We start from the raw sequence: 23,859 nt of genomic DNA on the forward strand, positions 1-23,859 counted from the left end.
ACTATGCTGGAAGAAGCCTCACTTACCTTTTTGAGTAAGTTTGAGATGTGAAACAATTTCTTTGGTAGTGCTGGATAGATTATGAGGTTTCAGGGAGGCAGAGACATTAATTCTTCATTTTTTTTAGGATAGAAGGGTAGTTTTGGATATTGCCAAACTGCCATCTGATCATTCCCATGGGGCCTCTGGGTTTCATAATGGTAACAGCAAGTATATAGGTGCCTTTTGTATGTAAATTAAATTGTATAACTGAGGAAGGTCAGTATAAATTCATTCATTCCCATCCAGTTCTTCTTGCATTCCCGATAATGATTCTGAATAATTCTAAGAAAAGTTTTAAAAAATCAAACAATTTTTGTTATTCAAGTTTGAGATACACATAAAAAATAATAATACTGTGAACTTCTGCTAGTTTTGCTTAGTATCAAAGTTTAATAGGACTTACGGAGGTAAATAGGCATTATAAATAAGTTACTATTATATATATATTACTATAGCTATTTTTATATATTATTTCTTCTTAAGTTACATGTCTGATGTGATAGTAAAAGGCTGCAGGGAACATGCCATCTAGCCTCACTTCAAGTTTTTACTCAATTTTTACTTTAAAATATCTCCCATTTTAATTGGTTTTAGTAAAAATGCAGTTGTAATAGCAGTGGTTTCCTTTGGAAAAATAAGGCGAACATTCGTTAAACTTCAAGGGCATTGGTTCCAATGTTTGTGAATTCTCTTATTTCTTGCTGCTGTAATGAAAGCACCAGGGGAAATGACAAATGGTGATGACTCAGACTATCAAATTAAAGCAAATTGTGTTGTCTAGTTCATTCTGAGAGTGTCTGTCAGCTCAGGACTGCTTCTCGTGCAGGATATGGTATGAGGTAAATACTGGCTTGCAGTTGGGTTACAACAGCATAATTTAGTGAGCCCATAGGGAGAGACTAGCATAGGATTGCAGATAGGAGGGATGTAGGTGCTGTGATTATGTTATCCTGGGTGGCCTCTTTGACCTTTCACAGTGATAGAAATTACCTTGTTTTAGGAGTTTTTGTTGAGTATTTATTTTCCTGTGATGTGATAGAACCCTGGCATTTCCAAAGTAGCAGTAAGCTGTGTTACTGCTATGTTAAGCAGTATTTAGGAAATACTGGAAGTGTGAATCAAAGCCCAGTGCTTCTATAGCTTTATATATTTTGTATAGTCACTCTAGCAGACCTAATAATGGACAGTTCATAGGGCATTTGCAAATCTATTTCCATGCAAAAATCATGCAACCTCTACCCCAGTTAAATGGGAAAATGCCTGAAATCCCGCAAAAAAGCTGTTCCTTGTACAAGATTACTCATGTGAAAAGAACCATAATTCATCTCTTTGTACTTTACTGGTTTGATCTTGCTGAAATGAGGTAAGCTTGCCATCCAAGCCACATATATAAAAGCATGATCATTGTGTAATATCAGCTTTGATATCTATGTGTTGTGCCCCTAATCAAAATTCCCTGGATTGCTGTTTTGCTGTAAATGCAGTACATGCAGTCTTCCATGCCAGCGCAGCTAGCAGTTTCAAGTATACTTTTTTCCCCTATGAGTTTTCATCTATTTGTTTAAATAACCTGTTCGAACATATCACGTCTTCAGCTTGGGTATGTGGTTTTGTGTTGATTATTCTAATAATAATCAGTGTTTCTAATAATAATCAGTGTTTCTGATTATTATTAGAATCATAGCATGGTTTGGGTTGGAAGAGGTCTTAAAGCTCATGCATTTCCAACCCCCCGGCCACAGGCAGGTACACCTTCCACTAGGCCACGTTGCTTAAATCCCCATCCAACCTGCCTTGAACACTGCCAGGGATGGGGCAGCCACAGCTTCTTTGGGTAACCTGTTCTGGTGTGTTACCACCCTCACAGTAGATAACATCTTGTTCTTGTAGCACTGCAATTTCTTGGGGATTGTGAAAAGGTCCTGGGATGGATATATCATTTCTATGCCTTTTTTTTCAGTAGAACATACAGCACAACCCAGTTTTATATCATTTATTGTGAAGGCAGATTAATTTGAAAGGCTAAAACAGAATAGTTCATGAAAGGATTAAAACAAAATCAAGTAACTTGGTAATAGGAGTGATTTGTTTGTTGTATCAAATGCATCTGCTAGGATATAAATATGTTAAAAGCTATGCTGAGTAATCTGAAGGACTCGCGTTTGAACATAGCTGTGGGTTTCACGTTTCAGAATGGGAGTCATTTACGGGAAGCTCACTAGTAAGATTTCAGAGTCCCAGCTTTTGGCCAAGCAGTAGTGGCTGGTGGCATGTGTGCCATCTCAGGCCCTGGAGATGAGCATAGGGACTCTTGTTCATCAGACACACTCAGCAATGTGCCCATCGCTTTCCGAATCCTTAAGGATTTGCAATCCCAGATTGTATTAACTCAGTATAATAGGAAAAACTATACTTCTGACTCAATGTTCACAGTCTGGCTTGGAGACAATGGCAGTTTTGGGGCTGACTTAACCAATATCATGTTAGCTTAATACTTTATTTCACTGAAATAATGATGGTGATGGCAACTTTTATCCATGCAAAAGTAATTTAATGCAGTGGCCAGTGGTTCTGTGTTGTGGTTTTGAGATTTTAAGCTTAAACTTTAATCAATCACTAACTTTCTAAAAGCAACTCAACAACTAAAGCATGAAAAAGAAAATTTGGTCAGTTAGTGAACTCTCACAGTCACAAAGCAGTTGTTTTCTTTGTTTTAATCAAATTCTTGTTGCAGCCTTTCTTTGTATTTGTAAAGAACATTCTGTTGCCCCTCATGCCTTGGTTGTACACCGATCACATCAGCACTATAATGAAAGGTTTATTTTGTGTCATGTTGCATGCTAAGTCCGACGTTTTTTTTTTTGTTGTTTAAAGTGAATCTGTCATGACTTTAAGCAATATTAGTAAAGTGTAATGAAAGGGACAGAGGAGGGACCATGCTTACGAGTAGTGGTAGCATTTCCATGAAGGTTAGCTAACTGTCCACCCCAGGAATCCAAGTTTCTGTTATTTCTGGTTTCCAACTTGACTTATTTCATTTAAAGGCATACCGTTTCAGGGATTTAAATCTTTAGGGCATAGTAAAGCTATACATACTTACTCTTGGCTTTATACCCAGAATGCTGAACAATACCCCTGCTTTATTTTCTTACTAATTATATTTTTCTTTAGTCTTTTCATTGCCTTGCTTTTCCCCCTATTTATGAAACATGGATAGGATTTTAGAAGAAGTGCTTGCTGCAATTTCTGGGGGATAATCCACGTGCAGATGTTTGCATTGTAGGGGGTGGTTCCTAACTGGGAGGAGACAGGTAGCCAGGAGAGGTGCTTGGCCCTGCTGGGAATGCTGAGGTAGATTTATACAAGGACATGAAACAAATGGAGAGCTGTAAATCTTACCCAAGTTGAAATCAAAGTAGAACTGGAACAAAATAGAATGTGTTAAAAATTATGCCTGAAGTTTTGGATGGTAACATAAGTTTTGCAGCAGTAAAGATACTATTCACATGAAGAAGTTTTGAGCATACATAATTTCAGCCCACATTAGATAATGTGATGCCCATGAAGAGCCTGTAATTCTGTTGAATTGCTCATGTTCTCTTCTTAGGGTAATGTTTTTCTCCGTGCAAAAAATGTCAGTGCAAGGATGCCTTTATGCAGGGGGCCTTTCCATCTGTGCCATGCTCTTTCACCTGGGGATACAGCAGGGATACAGCCAGCATGCTGGAGTAGTTACTGGGAGTTTCACTGAACTAAGGTGATATGAAGCCTGTGTGGAGACTAAGAGAGAGCTGCATAAAATTCATCACTGCCATGGTGGTGTTATTCCACCTCCCGCTTTCTGCGAGTCATTAACACGAGACCATCTGCCGTATCTGTGTATAGTCAGAGCAAGCACTTCATTTGCAAACCTGTAACTGGCACACAATGCTTCATTATGAAAAATCAGAAAATATTTAGTGTTGTTGCTTTACATGTGGTGTTTTTTTTTAAAGCTAGCTGTTTTAATCAGTTTGGCAAATGACAGCAGTATTTTCATCATAAACATTTAAGGTGTTATTAGGTTGAAAATGATTAAAGCACATTATTCTGTTTCTTAAACCTCTTTAGCATGCTCGTAAATTTTAAATAACCAGATTAATTCCTTAAAATAAGAAATAAGTATAAACCAGGCATCTGTTCCGGTTTTCCTGTGAGTTGTTTTGATAGCTTGGAACAGCCCCATATATTGTGCAGTGAGAGATCCTCTCACCCTTAACACTATAGGAGTGCTTTCATAGAGCAGTATCACTGTCTTTAGGCTACTGAGAAATTCTGCTTTCCAGTAGGGAAATGAAAATGTAAATGCACTTTCTAATGCAAAAATTACTAGATGTGTAATTCCACTAGTTATAGGAGTCAAGTTACATAGTGCAGAGGTAACTCCCCAAACTCTACATTTAAATTAGTACACCTGAGTCACTAATGTTTTGTCAGTCTCGTAAAAGCATTCTGAATCTCTAAGGATTTTGCTGCATTTAAGTATGTACTTCATCAGTTAACTTGTGGGTATCATAGCCAGTCTATCCTGAGAGCTGCTGAATATGTGCTGTGTGCTGTATCCTTTACATATTTATCAATGCTACACATGCATGGTGAGGTGTTATAAGATGGATATGATATATCCCCACAGTTCTTTGTATTTTTTCCACTCCAGAAAGTTGCTGGCTTTCCTCTGGCAGATGTGTCTGCCTTCCTGCAGTTCCTGGTTTGGAGCTGGGGAAGGGGCCAGCAGGTCTGCCCCAGACTTTTCTGGAGCTGCATACTGCTCTTGTTTACCATGGACTATCACAAAACAAGGTGAGAATGCAGTCCTTGAGACTATAGCTGGTATTTCAGACATTATAGTTAAACACTGCTGGTGACTGGCAGGCTTGAGTATACTTGATTTCTGGTTAAAAAGACTTAGATCTCCTGCTTAGGAAGAGTGATTGGATTACATGTATTATATACTAATGCAGGGTTATTCTGTCTTGCTGCTGCCTCACCTATGGACAGATGTTTCAGGTGTGAATTGATTAAGAGGGCTAGTGAGCTGCTATTATCATACCATGCAGACTTTGCATGCTCAGCAAACTGGGGAAGACTTCCCCAAAGCCTTCATGGAAAGCTTACCTGGACTCATCCACACCAGACCATGAGACAGAGTATCACAGTCACAGTTACCTTCTGGAAACAGGCTTAGACTGCTTCCAAGTAGTTGTGGTTCAGTTTGAAGTTAAGTCAGCACTGTAGTGGTGGATGTTTGCCAGGTGGTTGCTATTGCTTCTCACAGGCATAGTGGGCAGGAGAAGTGTTCCAGATATAATCATGGACTTCTGGAGAATGCGCTCCCAGACTGCATCAATGGTGTTTGAAGGCATGCTATTTAGCTGCCAAAAGAGAATTATGTCAACAGTGTATTACATGTTATCCTTGGGGTCTTAGTCAGCCACTTACATCCATCTCGGACATGGAGGAAAATACTAGAAATGGACAGAAAGCTGCACTGCAGAGGAAGAAAACTTTCATTTATCTCTGAGCAAGCAGAGATCTTTTTCTTGCTTTCCCTGTAACATTGTGAATGGGGTTTTGTTCCTTCTTTTGTTTTCAAGGTCTCTGCCTCTCTCTCCTGTGTTGGATTCATGCCTGGTTGCTTGCATTAGGCAACAAATGGTAGGAAAATAAAATAGACTTCATACATGCAGTTACATGTAAGCAAACTGCTTGATTGTCTGGCAAGCTTAAAGCAAAACAACACTTTCTGGATGCATGAAAATCAGTGCATTTTACTGTTACTGCCTGCTGTAGTGTCGTATCCTCTGAGCCTCTCAGGACACAGCTGATATTCAGGCCCAGTATACAGCCAAAAAATTAATCTGCTTTTAGTAGGCTCATTTGCCAGCAAGGAGCAGAGCGATGCATTTTATATTCATACAGTGCAAATGGAGTACTGCTGACACACAATAGTGGAATAGTAATATGCTTAAAGTGCGTTAATTAATTGCTATTGCTGCTATTTATTTTCATAGAAAATGAAGGGTTGGAAGGGACCCCTAAAAGTCATCTAGTCCAACCCCCACTGCAATGAGCAGGGACATCTTCAACTAGACCAGGCTGCTCAGTTCAGTCTTACCTAACCTTGAATTTTTAATATAAAACCATTACCCTTTGTCCCATTGCAACAAGCCCTGCTAAAATGTTTGTCCCAGTCTTTCTCATAGGCCAGCTTTAAGTATTGGAAGGCTGCAATAAGCTCTCCCTGGAGCCTTCTCTTCTCCATGCTGAACAACCCCAACTCTCTCAGCCTTTCTTCCTAGGAGAGGTGATCCATTCCTTTGATTATTTATGTGGCTCTTCTCTGGACCCTCTCCAGCAGGTCCATGTCTTTCCTGTACTGAGGACTCGAGAGCTGGATGCAGTACTTCAGGTGAGGTCTTACCAGAGTAGAGTAGCGGGGGAGAACCATCTCCTTCGACCTGCTGGCCATGCTTCTTAGGATACAACCCAGGATACAATTGGCTTTCTGGGCTGTGAGTGACTTTGCCAGCTCATGTCCAGCTTTTCATCCACCAGTACCCCCAAGTCCTTCTCCAGAGGGCTGCTCTCCATCCCTGCATCCCGAGCCCATATTGATACCTGGGATTGCGTTGACCCAGATGTAGAACCTTGCACCTGGCCTAGTCGAACCTCATGAGGTTCACATGGGCCCACTTCTTGAGCTTGTCCAGGTCCCACAGAGTTATGTATATTTAGGTTCCTCAGATGTTCACATTTTTATAGGCTGCAGGCAGTAAAGAGTTATGGAGTTAAATTGACTGTGAAATCACACAGCATAAATGGCAGTGCTGTTACAGACACCAGGACAGGAAAAAAGTATCCTGGTTCTATTCAAGTAAAGGAGCCTCTCAGATCTGTATGTAGTATTTTGATATCAGGTAACTGCAAACCATCTTGATGAGCGGAATTACTGAGTTGTTAGAGAAGCCTTCCTCAGGTATCCGCCTCAGAAATGGTGTGGCTATCTTCCCTCTCAAGTCCCATAGCATACCCAGCTACTGGCTTGTTGCCAGACACCATAAGAGGAGACAAACACTTATTCACTACTTAAAAATTACTCCAAATGCTTGTAACTGTTCCAGATAGGGCATTGCCTTGGTGTGCAGAGTAGTACCAAGACAAGCAGCTGAGTTACTCACTGTTAGTCTCTTCATTATTGTAAGTACTGTGTTTGCAGTGCTTTTCTTGTTTCACTAAGGAGAACATCAGTAATGACTGGAAGCGTTTTCTAGGTTTTGAATAACCCTACCTCCAGATACTCATTGTGGATGACAAGTGTTGGGTAGGAGTGAATCTGTGACATAACTCTGATTTCCTGTCCTAGGAGAGTAAGATCTGGTAGTTGCCTTCAGACATGCTCCCTAGGCTTCCTTCAGCTTTCCTTTCCCTGGTTTCTTGTCTCTGCACATGTGCAGGATCATCTCAGCTAGGCAGGGTCACTGCTCATGTAAGTAGCAGCAAGGGGCACAGCATCTTGGCTGAGGGATGGCTAATGGGTCTGTTTTCAGAGCTAATTTTCTCAGCTTTAAATTCAGACTGTTTTGATATCCAAGCCAGTAATTAAAGTGGACTCCCTGTGTTCTGTGGTCAGCTGTGTGTTGAGTTAAATGCTATCTGATGGTTTAAAGAGTGTAGGAGCAAGAGAGGGTTTGTGAGTCAAGTTGTGGCTGGTGGAGCATAGCTGGTGGGGGAGTGATGTGTGAAGAGCAAGGGAGGAGTATTTGGCTTGTGGAAATGTGACTTCCTCCATCCTGGAGGGTCAGTGTGTAAGAGGGGGAATGTAACCTCCTGTGCTCCAGATTCACTTCTGATTTTCTTCATTCACTGAAAAAGGCTGCTGAAAGAAGTGGTAAATGCTCATCCCTGGCAGTGTTCAAGGCCAGGCTGGACAGAGCCTTGGGCGACATGGTCTAGTGTGAGGCATCCCTGACCATGGCAGAAGGCTTGGAACTAGATGATCTTAAGGTCCTTTCCAGCCCTAACTGTTCTATGATTCTATGATATATCAATATAGTTTTAGTATGACTGTTGTTTTCTGTCACTTAGTGGTTAGGGCCGTGTCCAGGGAGAAGTACCACTTTTTAAATGCCCACTCATAATTTAAAGTGGGCCTTGAGCCCCAGTTCTCTGTCTACTGAGAAACACGATAAAACAAGGGTGATTGGATGTGGTTTCGAATGAGTGTTCAGGATCCTGTGATTCTTGGGTTTCTGTGGTGTATGTGTTATTTTGTACCTTGAACATGCCTGCTGGGTTAATTTCTCATAGTTTAGATGCAAGATCCTGGGATTCCAAGCAGGCTTTAGCGTGGGTTGGGAGGCTTTACATTTAAAAACCAAAGTGCCCGCGGACTCTCAGGTACCTAACAAGAGATCTCAGTCTTGAATGTGAAACATTTAGGTACCTCTGCTATTTTGGGACCAAGGCACTGAGCAGCTCTGCGGTGTTTTGTATGTGCAACCCAAATTTGATAAGCAACATTCCCACTCGCCTTCTGTAGGCTGCATGTGAGGAGTGACACTGCTGCAGTCATCTGTTCAGCCTCATTTGACAGTAAGCACCGTTTGCTACTGGAAGCACTTCCCCACGTGCACATCCTCTGGAGCAGAAGTATGTAGTAACAAGTGTGATGCTGTGACTTAGAGTAAAATAGTAGTCAGAAGAGCAGCAGAATCACCATTCTGAATTCCAGTTCTCCTGGAATAAGTTAGTTCAAATCTGTTTTCAAAGATCCTGGTCAATATGGATGAGGATTATCTTCTACATCCCTGTCTGCTTCTGCATGACATCAGCCAGACTTGTCAGATGGGAAAGGAGAGTTACATGTTCTCAAAATGCCAGCCTAGTTCTGTCCCTGGTGCAATGGAGAAAGCGCCTGAAAAATCTTATCAGCTTTTGGTTAATCAACCTTAACTCTTTCCTACGGATTTAGCTTAAAATCTGTAAATTGAGAGCTAGGATTATAAACTCTACTTTTGCCTGGGGCAGATGGTTGTAGAGATCCCTCCAATTCAAGCTTGGTGAGTGATGTTTATCATGTAAATATGAGGTCTGATTTTAAAAGAGGACCTTGTAAGCCTGTGGAAGTTTACAGCAGTTACCATGCGGATCACACCTGGTGTTTAGAGGGAGCAGTATTTCAACCACTTTTGTGTCCAGAAGGACTGTCAGACAATTGTAATCTGTCAGAGACCTTTCTTTGTATCACTGGTGCTTTAGATCTTACAGGTTTATATCCCTTATGCATTTCCTTTGACCCGTTGAATATGATGGGTGTTGTATATGCCAGCCTTCAACTAAACTCCTAAAGACTTAACTCTGTACCTGCAGCCACTGCACTGAGGTTAATATTTTTTACATGGAATAAATCCAAACTATTAGTGTACAAAATACATCACTGATATAATTTGCTATTAAAGTAGTGTTTTTCAGATGCACAACTGTTCTTTGGTCATAAGCCTATGTATTGAAGTGCTTTAGTATTCTACTAGGAGCCACAGGTGACAAATGAGCATTGTCTTAGAAAGCGAGCTTTGCGTTTCCAGCCTTCTGAGTCTGCCTTTTCTTTTCCTACAGCTTGTGGATGTGACCTAGCTCAAGGAGGATTTTTTGTGAGACAGGGAGACTACATCTGTACTTTGGACTACCAGAGACTCTATGGCACACGGTGCTTCAGTTGTGATGAATTCATTGAGGGAGAAGTGGTCTCAGCACTGGGCAAAACCTATCACCCAGACTGTTTTGTGTGTGCTGTCTGCAGGTATGTGTTCTACGTTAAGTTTCATTTAAAAGCTAGATTTTGAAAGACCAATGCCAGGTGTTCAAACTTAAGTCTGTAGATGGGGGGGGGGGTGGTGAAGGGGAAGGAGGAGAAGGGGGTAGTTCTGTTTTCCATTTTTTACTCCTTAAAAATAACAGAGTAAAAAGACAGAAATTTGGAGTGCCTCCCTCTTTCCCAAATGCTTTTTCTGTTATATGGTGTCTTATGTGTGAGGTTTTAAAGTACTTGTGAAACTGCAACTGCCTCTGCCATGTGCCACTGCCACGTGTCAGACCTTTTGCTCCAAATGATGCTTTATTTCTCCAGTGTCTGCTATTTTGTCTTTGTTTGGCTGAAGTTACAGAGTATTCCAGTGCCACTGGCTGAGTCTTCACTGACCTAACTGGATCCCATATTAATAGATTTAAACTGAAATTTAACAGTGGTGCTTTCCAGAAACTCTGAAAGTCATTTGAAGTAGGACAGAAAGGTCCTGGACTCACAGACAGTTACGTACATGTTGGATTTCACCGAGGATCTCCAGCAGCTGTGGAGGTGACAAGTGATGCAGCACACAAGATATTCCCCTGCTACAACCCAGTGTAGTTCAGTGGGATCATTTCCCTCCTGGGTATGTTTGACGTTGCGACCCAGTGTTGGTGGGGATGTTTGCAGACTCTGCAGTACAAGTGGTTGATGTCTGCTTGACCTGCATTTTAATCCTCTTCTGTGGAGACAGCACGAACAAATCCATGAAGGCTTCAAGAAGAAACTTTTAAGTTCACCAAACCTTCAGGAAATGCACTGTTAAAGTGTTTGGAGCAAAGGGAAATGCTATAGTAATTTCTCTGGCTAAACTTGAACCTTTCGCAGTACAAGAAGAGCAACCCTGTGTTCAAAGGGAAAGCACAACAGGGCACTGATGCACCCCGTGTAGGTACTATACATACTAGTGCCTCATCCAGGTGACTGTACACTCCAAAACCAGCGTGTTCATGTTGCTGTGGCAGCTCATAAGGCTACTGGGCTCAGATGTCCTCCCATGCTGGTGCAGGAGGACTTCAAATTCTAGGACAGCCACGGTTCACAGCAGGATCTTGATTTGATATATTAATTGCAGGAATAATTAAATAGCCAATTTAAGGGGAAGACTGAAACTAACAAGCCATTTTTATATTCCATCTGTTCAAGTTTTACCAGGCTTAACAGGAGATTTTTTCCTTTTGGTTATTTCAAACAAACGTCAAGAGTAAAGATAACAAAAAACCCCAAATATATGTATCATTTTTAATAGGAGAAAAAGGATTTAACAGGGTAAGTGTGAATCTTACGTGTTAATGGCTGGCTGCACATGCATTTGGCCTGCAGCCTGTCAGTATTACAGCTCTTCTGTAGATGAGCACAGCTAATTCTCAGTACCTTTCTTCTTAGCACTAGTACCCTCTCTAAAATGAGGTAGTTTTTCATTTAAGAGGGGAAAAAAAAACCCTGGTTGTTTCTGTTTTGCTGCTGTATGTGCTTGTATCCTCAGCCGCATCATTGGGGATTAGCATTCAGGCATAAATTATTTACCCGTGTGTTACTGTATTTAGCAGCTTGGTACCTAACTTAGGTTTCAGTCAGGCTGTTGGATATACTAAACTCCAGCTGTATTTAGTCAGTCCTTCAGCTGATGTTTTGGAGATTGGTGGTAAAATTTGTCTCATCTCCCTAGAAATTTGGAATATTTTTCTGTAAGACTACACAGTACCTAACAATTCAGGTGAGCTGAATTGCAATACAGTGAAAGTACTCTCTGGAACAAGCTACAAAAGATCATGCATGTATGTTGAAGACATGCTAAAGCTTTTAAAAATCAAGTTCCTGATACTAAAGTATTTCATACTAAAGAAAACCCCAGAGATGTTTCCTTCTGTATACCTAAATCATTGGATTAAAAGCTATTTCACTGTTTCTAATTGCTGCTATGTGAAACTTCATTAGAGAGACCCAGATTTGCTTCTGTTGCTTTCCTTAGAAGGACACACAAAATCATGTTGTCTTCATCAGAGCCAACTAATGACCTGCTGGCTAGCAGGATTCAATTAGTGTCTCCTGGGGGGGTTATAACAGACTTGTGATGCAGAGGAACAGAAGAATCCTGTCATCTGTTTATAGTAAAAACACTGGAGCAGGTCCTCAACTGCCCTAAATCAGCCCTGCTTCAATTACCCCAGTCTTCGCAAGCCAGGCATAATTCATGGTTTTATGGGAATGTGTGTCCTATCTGAACATCATCAGTATATATCTTACTGAGTGATATCCTTAGTTAAAGTAAGGTGGGTAGACTATAAATACATTTGGTTTGAGCAAGAAAAAGAATTTATTTGTAAAACAATAATGTCAAAAGGCAGAAAGCCAGAGCCATATGGTTTTGGGTACAGGATTATAAAGCTCTTACTGTAGCCTTTTCTTTGGTGGAAGAGTCAGGAATGCCATTTGTCTCCTCATTTCCTACCGATGGGCAGAAACCTCAAATAACTGGCCAGGTCACACCGTCTGAGGCAGTTGGATGATAATGCAAACTGCGTTTGATCTTGCCTTTTACAGATGGACTTTAATATGGGTGCTCTGTTAGAAATCTGACTTCCAGAATGGTGTGAACTTGAGAGGTGGTGACTTCCTGATGGTGGGGATGATCCTGCTCTCGAGGCAACCAAGCCTCTTACCAACTTCAGCAGGAACGTGTTGGCAGCAGAAGGTGCTTTGCACTCATGACATGGATCTCCAGAATGTTGCAAGATTTTTAGGTGCTTTAAATGAGCACTTCTATAGTCCGTATTTCTGTAGCTTCTGAAGTAACACTTTTAAACTGCTCCTATGTTGAATAGTAAACCAGTGACAGCAGGAACTCCTTTCTTTCTTATTTTTGGAGAAGAGAAGATTTGAATAGAAACTGGTGGGAAGTGTATATTGCTTCAGATGGTACAATCAGTGAGAAAATCTGATGTGCATTCAGCTAGCTGGTGCACCGAGGAAAAAAAACAACCAGTAATGCAAGTCCACTCATCTTCTGGAGTCCTGATATTACTACTTCCGAGTGCCCAGTGCCCCACTGTTACAGAAAAGTGCTGGATTCCCTGTTGCCCTCCTCTTTGAAAAAGCTTGTGTGTCAGAAACCCAGCTCATCCCTGGGCATCTTGGGGCTCAGATGCAATAGGCCAGGGCTGCCAAGGTGAAAGGGTGAAAAAGTAATTAATGTGCAGAGAAAAACTATAAAAGTACAGTATAAAAAGTACAGATAAAAGTACAGTCATTTTCTGTGATTGTTTCTCTTTAACTTGCACTGACCAGGTGGCTCTTAAACAAATTCACATTTTAATGGCATGTTTGCTCTGCTGGCATAATGATTGAGGGCTTAGTCCCTTCTTCTTCTGCTGTTGATAGTCCAATGAAACTTGTTTTCTGTTGTGTTTTGTGATGCCTTAAACTAAGAATGAGTAGAAGAAAAACAACATAGATTGAAAAATGTTGCAGCTTAACTGCTTAGTCTGAATTCCTGGGAAGTGGGTGAGAAATCTCATTCTTACAGCTTCATTAACTGGATGAGGCTGTGTCCTCCAGAGGACTGCCGAAGACATTTCCTCCAAAAGGCTCACTTGCTTGGAAAGTGAAATAGTGGACCAAAATTAATGCTATCTGTAGTAATAGAAGCAGCATTTTATTAAAATCATGCACATAGTTCTTATATGGCTGTCAAAGACAGGACTGTATGTCTCTTACGCAGGATGGGAAAGGGCAGAAAATTAAGTCTTGCAGGAATAAATGGGTAATCATGCCCATGGGAAGTCTTAGCGTGTTAAAAGTTATATATGCTTAATACATCTATATAAGATGTATGGTCTGCATAATGTTGTGCTGTCCATAGACTGTGATTTCAGTGTTACTGATGGGCTGTGTGTGCACAGGGTATCAAAAATCCGGGGTTTGGTTTTATGGGTGGATATAATTGGTAAAGTTGGGAAGGGGAGTGTTTATTCACCCAGTTGGAGGAATTGTTATCCCTTTAATTTCAGTATTCTTATAATGAAAAGTTGGGAAAAATAGTTTATTGTGATTTGTAAATAATGAAGAGAAGGGCAGTTTGACTCTTAGCTAGGGATAGATTAGCACATACATTCCATATTAATAACCAAACAAGTTTGTGTTTGCTTTAGAAAATTTTAATATCTAAGTATTACATTTCATCTTAATTTAGGAAGTTCTGTCTTGAAACAGCATATTGATAGAAGTTGATTATATGCTAAATAGAGTTAAATAATGTGTGGAGGGGCAAGAGGCAGTTATATGTTCTTGAAAGATTTTGTGCCAAACCCAGGTCTAAAGCTTCTCTCAATCCATTTGTGTTTCTGTTATCTTCAAGAAGGTAATTCATTGTGGATAGGCAGTTGAATGGAAAAAAATCAGAAAACAGAATTTATTTTTCTTTTGTAATAAAAGATTTTCTAGTCCTAAGTATAGCGCTGCTGTTTCTAGAAAGAAACTGCAGGCTTTTGTGTATGTACGTCTAAAGAAAATTAAGATAATACTGAAAATTATAAGTTAAAATTCATTTCATTCTGAAATGTAGCAGTCATGCCAGGCTTTCTGAGTATGCTAATCCTTTTTAATTGCTCATTTTTTTGGTGCTGCTGAATTTTGCAAGGGTTCTATTCCCACTTAAGCAGTACTGGGTACTTCTTAAAGCATCTCCTGAAGCTGGCTGCTTTACCTGGATGTTGAGGCTAAAGATTTGAAACTGTACTGAGTGTTCTTGACATTTTGATTATAAACTGAATATATTTATCAAGATATCAATTTATGGTGCTTCCTGAGCAAAGGAGTCTTGCAGTGCGACTCTTCAGGTTTATGTATGGAGTATACCTATAGCCCTAGAGTCATGTAAGGTGGAAGGGATCTGGGGAGGCTCTGTGGTCCAGCCGCTATCTCAAAGCAAGTCCAGCATTAATTTGAGATATCTCAAAGGATGGAGATCCCACAGGCTCTCTGGACGCCCTGTTCCAGCATTTATTTTTTTTTTCATATGTTGAGTTGACATTTCCCATAATCTGTCTCATGTCTGCTGCCTTTTGTCCTTTTGCTCTGTACCTTTGAGAAGAGCGTGGCTCTGATTTTATATACATGTCGTCAGGTAGTTTTAGGCAGCACTAAGATCTCAGCATTTTAAGGCAGCACTAAGACCTCAGCATTTTAAGGCCAAATAAGTCTATCTGCTTCAGCCCTTACCCATGCCTCCTGAGCTCCAGCTCTGGACCTAGGCAATTCCACTGGTCTCTCTCCAGTAAATTTTGTCCTTAGGAGCCCAAAATGGTACACTGCTCTAGATGCAGTTTCTCAAATGATGAACAGAAAGGAAGATCTTATCCCTGGGTCTGCTGACGACGTTAATGCACATCGGGTATATTGGCCTTCGTTGCCCCAGGGACACTCTGCTTACTCATGTTCAACATGGTGTCCACCAGGACCTATACATCTTTTTTATGCTTTTCATCTGATTGACCCCCAAGGTGTACTGGTGCATTGGGTTATTCCTCTCTGGGTGCAGGACTTAGCATTTGCCCTTGTTGAAATTCATGTAGACAGTAGATAGCAAGTAATGTCCACTTTATATTGTCATGTTTAACACCATGGGTCAAATTTGTCCCTATGGAGCAACCTTGAGGGATGTGATTGTACCAGGCACAAATTAAAGCAGAATTTGATCCTGTAGATCCTTACGTTGCAGTCTGACATTACACCTGACCCAGTGTAACTGCAGTCTGCTGTGAAATGAATAGCTTTGCTCTCTCCACAAGCCTGACCATATGCTTCTGTTAATTTTATTATATCAAATTTAGTTGGCTGTTCAGCTACAGAGAGATCAGTAATTTAAAAAACAGAAGGCCATCTGTCATATCTGAAAAAAATTTAATGTTTTCTTTTGCCCCAAAAAGCTTGAATTCCACAGCAGCATAGGTTGAGGCATGGTGCAGAGAAGGACAAGATCAGGCAGGACCAGACCTTTCGGTGTCAGCACACAGTTACCCTGGATTAGACTGAGGGTGGTTTGTTGTTTTACAATAAAATTGTAAAGCCAGTCATTTCTGGCTTTACAAATATTGTAATTGGGTGGATAAAACAAAATTAATTGGGAAATGAATCACAGAAGATGTATTAAAATCCTACAAGTCATTTCAGAGAGCTGCTCCAAATATGCTCTTAATTCTCATTTTTAAAATAGATTATCCAAGTGTGAAAATCACATTGAATATTTTTAAAAGGATAAGGAACTAATTAAAACCTATACATAGCAATGTTCAGTGGGTGTTGGTGGTGAGATACTGTATTCAAAGGCAGATACTGTGCTCTTAACCGCAAATGCTATATATAGTCGTGCTCACAGTTTAAAGAGCTCAGAAACTGAAACCTTGTTAATTGACTGTTACCACCTTCTGTTGTGCCTTCACTCATACCGGTGCTGAAATCCTTGAGCAGGGCTGCTTGTGAAAGGGAGAGGTCAGATGTTACAGAAACACTGGCAAATGTGTTGTATACAAATTCGGGATAGTGAAGCAAACTCTGATTTAATTATGGGTTTAGAAGACCAGCGAGGGAAGGAAATGTCTACTTGTACCTTTGGGTGGACAGCTTCCAAGGAGGATTTCCTTTCTTAAAGCTTATCTCACACATGTGGAAAACTGAATAGAGAATTGAAATGGTTGCCCTCACCCATCCAAATGGAAGGGCACTGCAATTACTTACTAAACTCTTAGAAATTAAACCAAGATATGTTTATGGGCTAGGAAAGCCCCTACATGGCCTCCTCTCTAAGGAGACTCTGTGGCTTACTGTGGTGCCTGTGAGGTTTGGTATGTTTTGTGGGTTTCACCTACGTTGCTCTGAGCCATAGAAGGTCAATTATTCTGTTTTTCTCTTCTAGAATCAGAATCCTAGGTCAGAAGGTACCTCAAGTATCATTTGATCCAGCCTTTCTTGGCAGACATGACATAGACTAGATGTTCCAGCACCCTGTCCAGCCAAATCTTTAAAAGTGTCCAACATCAGGGTATCCACCAGTTATTCCAATGGCTGACTGTTCTCACTGTGAAAAATTTTCCTCTTGTTTCCAGTTGGAGTCTTCCCAAGAGTAACTTGTGCCCTTTACCCTTCCTCTTTCCATGTGACTCCTTGTCCTTAGGATCTTAAGGACCTTAAGATCATCTAGTTCCAACCCCCCTGCCATGGGCAGGGACACCTCACACTAAACCATGTCACCCAAGGCTCTGTCCAACCTGACCTTGAACACTGGCAGGGATGGAGCATTCACAACTTCACTGGGCAACCCATTCCAGTGCCTCACCACCCTCACAGTAAAGAACTTCTTCCTTATATCCAATCTAAATTTCCCCTGTTTCAGTTTTATCCCATTATGCCTTGTCCTGTCACTACAGTCCCTAATGAAGAGTCCCTCCCCAGCATCCTTATAGGCCCTCTTCAGACACTGGAAGACTGCTATGAGGTGCAACATAAATGTAAAATAAGCCACTCTTGAGTGGTTTAGGGAGCAAAATAAAGTTTATTTTTAGCAAGAAGTATCTGTGCAACTTTTGTAGTGAAGAAAACTTCTCAATTGGTGTGAATCTGAATAGCGGTTGTAGGGGAATGTCATGCAGAATTGTAATGAAATGTTAATGAAATCATCTGATCAGCTGGACTTCACCATGAGGCAGAAGGCCTGTGTTATGTTTATGCCCCACTTAAACCATGTTTTGATAGCTCACTTGGGATTTAGCTGGACATGAGCTTTGGGTGGAGTGAAATCTGCTTCTAAATCCTCACTGTCGTTTGCTGCATTATGAAGTGATTTGTCCATTTGGTCCTCTTAGAGGAAAAAACCTCATGAGTTTCTGCGCCCAGACGAGAAAGCTCACCGTGGAAAGCTTTTTGTTTTAAGGACATTGATAAAAAGGAAGGATTTAATTAAGTGTAAGGAGAGCTGTTGTTGAGTAGAGCAAAGAAGTAATGTAGAGGTTTTGAGGGTTGTAACTGTGCTAGATTTTCTCCTATGAGAGTTCATTTGTTTTCTGAGCATAAAGATTAAGAAAAGGACTTTGATATGATAAAATCTGGGAGGGCAAGTGTTTTATTAATATATATTAGTCATCTTTCTCATGCAGCATTTAACAACATAAAAGAAGCTGTATTTGCCTGTACTTGTTCCATGTAATGCTAATTTTATTTTCATTCTGTAATTGAACCTGTTAGTGATCAACCCTTGCTGATACTGCATTCCTTAGATATACAAGGATTTGGACTTGAGTGCTCAGTGTGTTTTTGTATCTTTAGATCTTTTCTTTTTTCTAAGTAGCTGTAACATCTGTATTTGCAATTGTCTGTTTGGTATGTGTCCCTTTGAAACTGGAGCCTCCAAATGGCTGAAAAATCATGAATGAGAACTGGGCAAGCAGAGAAAAAGAAACCGGAGTAATAATGAGTTTCTTTGTGGAAAGATATTTAATTTCTATAAAGGCATAGACTGTAACCTGTTTGCTTTTGTTTCCTCTGTTGTAGGCTGCCTTTCCCTGCGGGTGACCGGGTAACTTTTAATGGGAAGGAGTGCATCTGCCAGAAATGTTCCCTGCCCCCTTCCAGCAGCACTGGCTCTTTCCCTGTACAGAACCTGCGAAGTAAGTAGGGGTTTCTTCTTTTCTGTTGTTCTTAGGCTGTGCAGGTTTAAAGAACAAAATCTGACACCAGTATGTGTAACTGAAACACAACAACAGCCTCAGTAAAATCTAAGTGTAATTTAGACACTAATTTAGACAATTATCAGTATAATTTAGACACTATGCTGCATAAATGGTGTCAGGAAATACACATAAAAATGTATATGGCAGTTTTCAAGGAAAGTGTGACATTAAAAAGAAAAGCAAATGGTGCCATTATAGGGTTAACAATACCCATAAAAGCACTTGATTAAACCTGGATTAAATGAGATTATTTGGAGAAAGTTATAATATAAATGTATTATTTTTGAGGATTCAGTCCAACTCCTGCTAAAATAAAATCCAGCATGATATTTAATAAGTTGTAAGTGATCCAGTATTGCTTCAGAAAATATCGGTGACAGGACTGCATAGGTGAATGCTGCACAGGAGGGTTTAACATGTGCAGCGTGACAAGAGGGATGTTTGCCTTGACCTCAGTGCTATCCTGTATTATCAGAAGATACAAACACTGCACAGAAGCAATGTGGTCTTTTCATATCAGCTTTTTTTTTGCAACAGATCTTGGAGTGTCATTGTTGCTGTGAACTCTGTTCCTCTGCTGATTTGTTCACAAGTAGCACCATGCTTTAACTGTCAACCAATGTCTATATGCAATTAAACAGCAACAGCAATTCAGTTAAACAGCAGAAGACAAGTATTTTTAATGACTATCACATCACATTGAGCTGGATTTGTCATGGGTGAGGAAGGGCCCCATAGATTGCTCATTTTTGTATATTAGCAAACCAGCCTGTTTCAGGGAGATATCTCTCCCTTTTGTGGAGCTTTTGGGGGGTTTCAATTTTTTTCCTTGTCCTCCCCCCCACCCCCTTCCACCCCCCCATTTCCCTACAGAAGTTTTCACCATTTTCTTTCTCTAATTTGTCAGCAAAAGCTCCTGTGTGAATGCGGTAAGACTCTGTGCTGGTTTCCCTCTTGCTAATGACGTTCTCTTCTGGAGAGGCAATAGCTCTTTCTCTTAGGTGGTTTCTCTTGTCACTTATTCCAGAGATCAATCATCCTCAGCCATCTTGGCTGGCTGCATTTGCAGATCCATACTTTAATGACCTATCATCTGTTTGTCTCCTTGTCATAAGGGGAAAGTGCCTTTGACTTTAATGGACATTATTTCCCTGGTTGAGTACTGACAGTACAAGTTCATTTGATAATCTGTGATACAGAATCATTTAATGTATTTACATTCCCTTTCTCTGTACACACACACATGATTTTTTCTTGCAGTGCATCTCCCCAGTTCTCTCAGGTCACTGCACTGAGTCTCCCCAGTGCAGGTACCTGCAAACCTAAGCAAACCACTTGCCTCGAAGGTGGAAGCGTATCTTTGTGGCAAAACCTGACCTTGGAAAGCAGAACCTTAGGTTTCCCCCAGATAAAATCTCAAACAGGTATTTAAACCTCAAATACAAGTCTGCTTTATATCTCATTAGAAATGGAAGAAGTCTTTCCATAGATTTCAGTGGAATTTGTTAAGTCTTGGTTCAAACTTGGATGGTAACATGTTGACCCATTGTTACACTGGGTTTGTTCCTGGCTCAGAACTGCCCAATACGTACTGTGTATGTTATTTGTCAGCCCATCTATCTCTGACTTGAGCTCAAGAATGCTTTCAGGAGATCTCTGCAACTCACTGAGCTCCCAACATCACTGCCCCCTCTGACCACTCCTTGTGTTTTTATCCTCCCACTTTGGTTTTGACCTCTGTTATGCATTCCATTCAAAAGAAAGGAAGAACATCAGGCATTTTGCCCGAGTCCTTGATTTTTTTTATTATTATGCAAATACCTACCTACCTGTGTTGTTTCCTTTATAAAATGCTAGCTGTGAAAACCTCTTGTGGCAGTGTTGATGTTGAAAAACTACTCAGGGAAGAATATCAACATGTAGCAGAAAATGATGTGTTCTGCAGAGTTACGGGTTGAAATTAGGTGAGTCACCAAAGGATGCTGCATCCAAAACAGGAAGACAAGGATGTTGCATCAATAGGCACTGTTGGCATAGCAACTGCAGTATTTGTTTTTAATTATCTGGAACTTAACAGAGAAAACAACAGTTGGAAATAAAGAATTAGCTCACAAATGCTTCATTTCTGACCACCCAAGCTTAAACCAGTCGAATGGTGAATGATATCTGAAGACACAGTGTTGTATTAAGTTTGTGAAATAAACCCTCAACTAATGAGGTTAAATTAGATTACCAGATGACCCCCCAGTGCAGGGCTGATCACAAATGAATTTCTGATTGCAGTTAAAAATAGTGCAGAATACTGCAGTATTTTTTCTCTTGTGGGACTAAATCCAGGCACACACCCAAATGTTCTCTTTTATTAGCAAACACTCAAGTGTTCTGATCTACGGTGCACAAGCTTTTGTTCTGAGCTTGTTTCCACATATTGGTGCTCTACATGGTGACATTAGAGAGACATATTATTACTCCCTTAATCCATTCCAAATCCACTAAAGGAAAATAAGAACTGTCCTTTATTGTTGTGCCCTCAGAAATGAGGCATTTACGATTGCACTAACAGAGTGTCTCATTAGGGTCACATAACCAACTAAATAGAATCTTAAATCAGAAAGTTTTTAAGAGGACTGTTTAAATGTTCTAATGAGCTCCTACATTTGGAGTTCCTTCTTAATAACTAGATAAATCTTTTTTTTTAATGCTTTTATGTGTCTTTCTCTTCTATGCAAGACATGGTTGTGGTTTTATCTTTTTTTCTCTTCTGGCATCTCTGAATGATTTCTGGGGTTTGTCTTTTCTGTAGCAAATAGTTGTTATACATGAATAATTCCTAAATATATATATGTATGGTTTCACATAAATTGGATGATATAATTGCATGGAATTGAAGGGTTACTGAGGTACTGATACTAGAATCAATTTATTACTGATATTTATTCCTATTTTTTCCACTTAGTCTGGCTGTTTTAACATTCTGAAGAAAACTATACTTAAACAGGAACCTAGAGTGAAGAGTGAATGAAATCTGGCCCTTGTAGAGTAAGGATTCATTTAGGATACACTGAACCAGATTAAAATCCCATGCCAGTGTCGCATCTCTAAACAGGGTGCTCACTGGTGGACTGTTGCTGTGGAATCTGAGGGTATGTTTGTCTTTTCCTAGCATAGTCAAAAGCATCTATTGTTTACAAACAAACAAACCATAAAACAAAAACAACAAAAAGCAACCAAACCCCCCCAAATGTCCTGTTCTCAATTACTTTTATTGGGGAGTATAGCTATGTTTAACCAACATAGCCTAGCCTATGTTACCCAGTTATGACATGGTTTACATTGAATTTTGACTACCACTTTTTTTGAGCTTTATATAAGTGAAATTCTGTAAGTCATAAATATATACTCAGCCATCACATTCACATATTGCAATGTCACTGCTACTCAGGAGTTTGTAGCGCCTCTCATGTATTTTTCCTGGTCACAGAATTTCACATCAGAATTTCAGCTTAGGCTATTTTTCATGGTTGCAAAAAGAATTTTGAAATACTGAGTAAAGCTTTCAGGCCCAGAAGCAAAGTCTGATATGGACAATCAATTATTCATTGTAATCTCATGACTGTTAGGTCTTTGTTATTAATTTTATTGGCCTGATTTACAATGCTTGAAAACAAAATTGGCAACACGTTGTGTATTTTAAACGCTGTATAAATGTGGTAAAATAAAACCTAAGTCTCAGGAAATCTAAGTCATTATTTTTTTGCTTTGAAAGATTCATGTCTTCTAGCAATGTTAAGGCAATATCAGGGCAGCGTCACTTGTCATCCATCAGCGAGCAGCCAGCAGTGAGCTTTGAGACTGCACAAAGCTGTTACTAGGACACGGATGGATCCTTGTACTGCAGTAATCAGTATTGTTGCGGGGCCATCTAAAGCCTGTGATTCACTCATATTGGATTTTTCTCTTGCAGATTGTGGGGGCTGTGGTTCAGAAATTAAAAATGGGCAGTCACTGGTTGCCTTGGACAAACACTGGCATTTGGGCTGTTTTAAGTGCAATACATGTGGCAAGCTACTGAATGCAGAGTACATCAGCAAGTAAGTTAAATAGAGAAGCATTTTCATTCATTTTCAGCATTCTTTTAATACCAAATAATTTAGCATTGCATATCCTTTAGTTTTTGCTCATGTATGTTTGGGGGTATATAAATATTAGAGATTATTATTTAAATTATTAACTAAATTGTATCAGAAGCATAAAAATATTAATTAAGAAAAGTAAAAGTTGAATTTGTGTATTTATCTGGAATGGGACTTGGCAAAACAGCTATGCTATAGAAAGGAATGGATGCAGTATGCTACAAAGCCCCACAGATACACCCTTAGTTACTTATGTTTGACTTTGTGCAATGCTGTTATGTGAACAAGCACGTACTATCATTTCCATGTGATTCACATAAGCAGAAATGTTCTCCAAAAGTTCATTAAGGAGGTATGTATCACACTTTCTGCTGCTCCAGACCCTCATGCTGTCAGATTTGGACTGGATGTGATGACAGCAATGAGAAGCAACACAAAGCACACATGCAGACCAAGTCCCATGTCAACACTCATATCGGTGCAGTGAGGTACAGGGCTTTCACTGGCCAAGGCACCTGGGATTAATTTCTCCTTCAGAGAAGTGTGTTGATATGATGAAATCTTCTTAAACAACTAAATAACTCAGTCCCTAATGGCCAGAGATGATGGAGCTTCAGAGCCAATGTCCCACTGACTTTCAATGATTCTTTGGGTTTAGATTAATCGGAGTATAACATTTAATTTCACAGCTTGCAGGGGAGAAACAATATATAATAAAAGGGTGTTCTCAAATAAAGGTTGTGCATTATCTCAGATGTTCTGCTATTCTGCTGTAGTTTGCTACAGTGCTTTTTTTTTTGCTTGTTATTTAATAATAAAACCCCATAAATTTTAAAGATATAATTACCATTAAATCCTCTTTTTGAAAAAGCTAAATGCCAAACAAAATAAGAGAAGAAACATCCTGCCTTCAATTAATTCAATTATTTATTGTGATAACTTATAGGTTCATCTCGAAGCAATCAAACTTGTATACAAGAAAATTAACTTTTATGTTTCTCCAGGGAAATATTGAATAAAATTATGTCTCTGCTAATAAATCTGACTGATCATGGGCTGTTTTAGCGTAACACACTAA

At 39.9% G+C, this 23,859-nt stretch overlaps 1 protein-coding gene across 19 annotated transcripts in view; it reads left to right on the top strand.

Annotated features, from left to right (window-relative positions):
* Positions 1–23,859, top strand: part of ABLIM2 (actin binding LIM protein family member 2) — a 134,843-nt gene that overhangs the window by 41,986 nt on the left and 68,998 nt on the right. For all 19 annotated transcript variants that reach the window (XM_062638765.1, XM_062638767.1, XM_062638770.1 and 16 more), the window contains exons 3-5: positions 9,697–9,880; positions 18,470–18,585; positions 22,613–22,739. In XM_062638765.1, coding sequence (XP_062494749.1) covers positions 9,697–9,880; positions 18,470–18,585; positions 22,613–22,739 — 427 coding nt within the window. The remainder of the gene's footprint in view (positions 1–9,696; positions 9,881–18,469; positions 18,586–22,612; positions 22,740–23,859) is intronic.

This window comes from Pezoporus occidentalis, unplaced genomic scaffold (assembly GCF_034315485.1).
Source record: "Pezoporus occidentalis ecotype Australia unplaced genomic scaffold, CSIRO_AGI_Poc_V1 ctg58, whole genome shotgun sequence".
Lineage (NCBI taxonomy): Eukaryota > Metazoa > Chordata > Aves > Psittaciformes > Psittacidae > Pezoporus > Pezoporus occidentalis.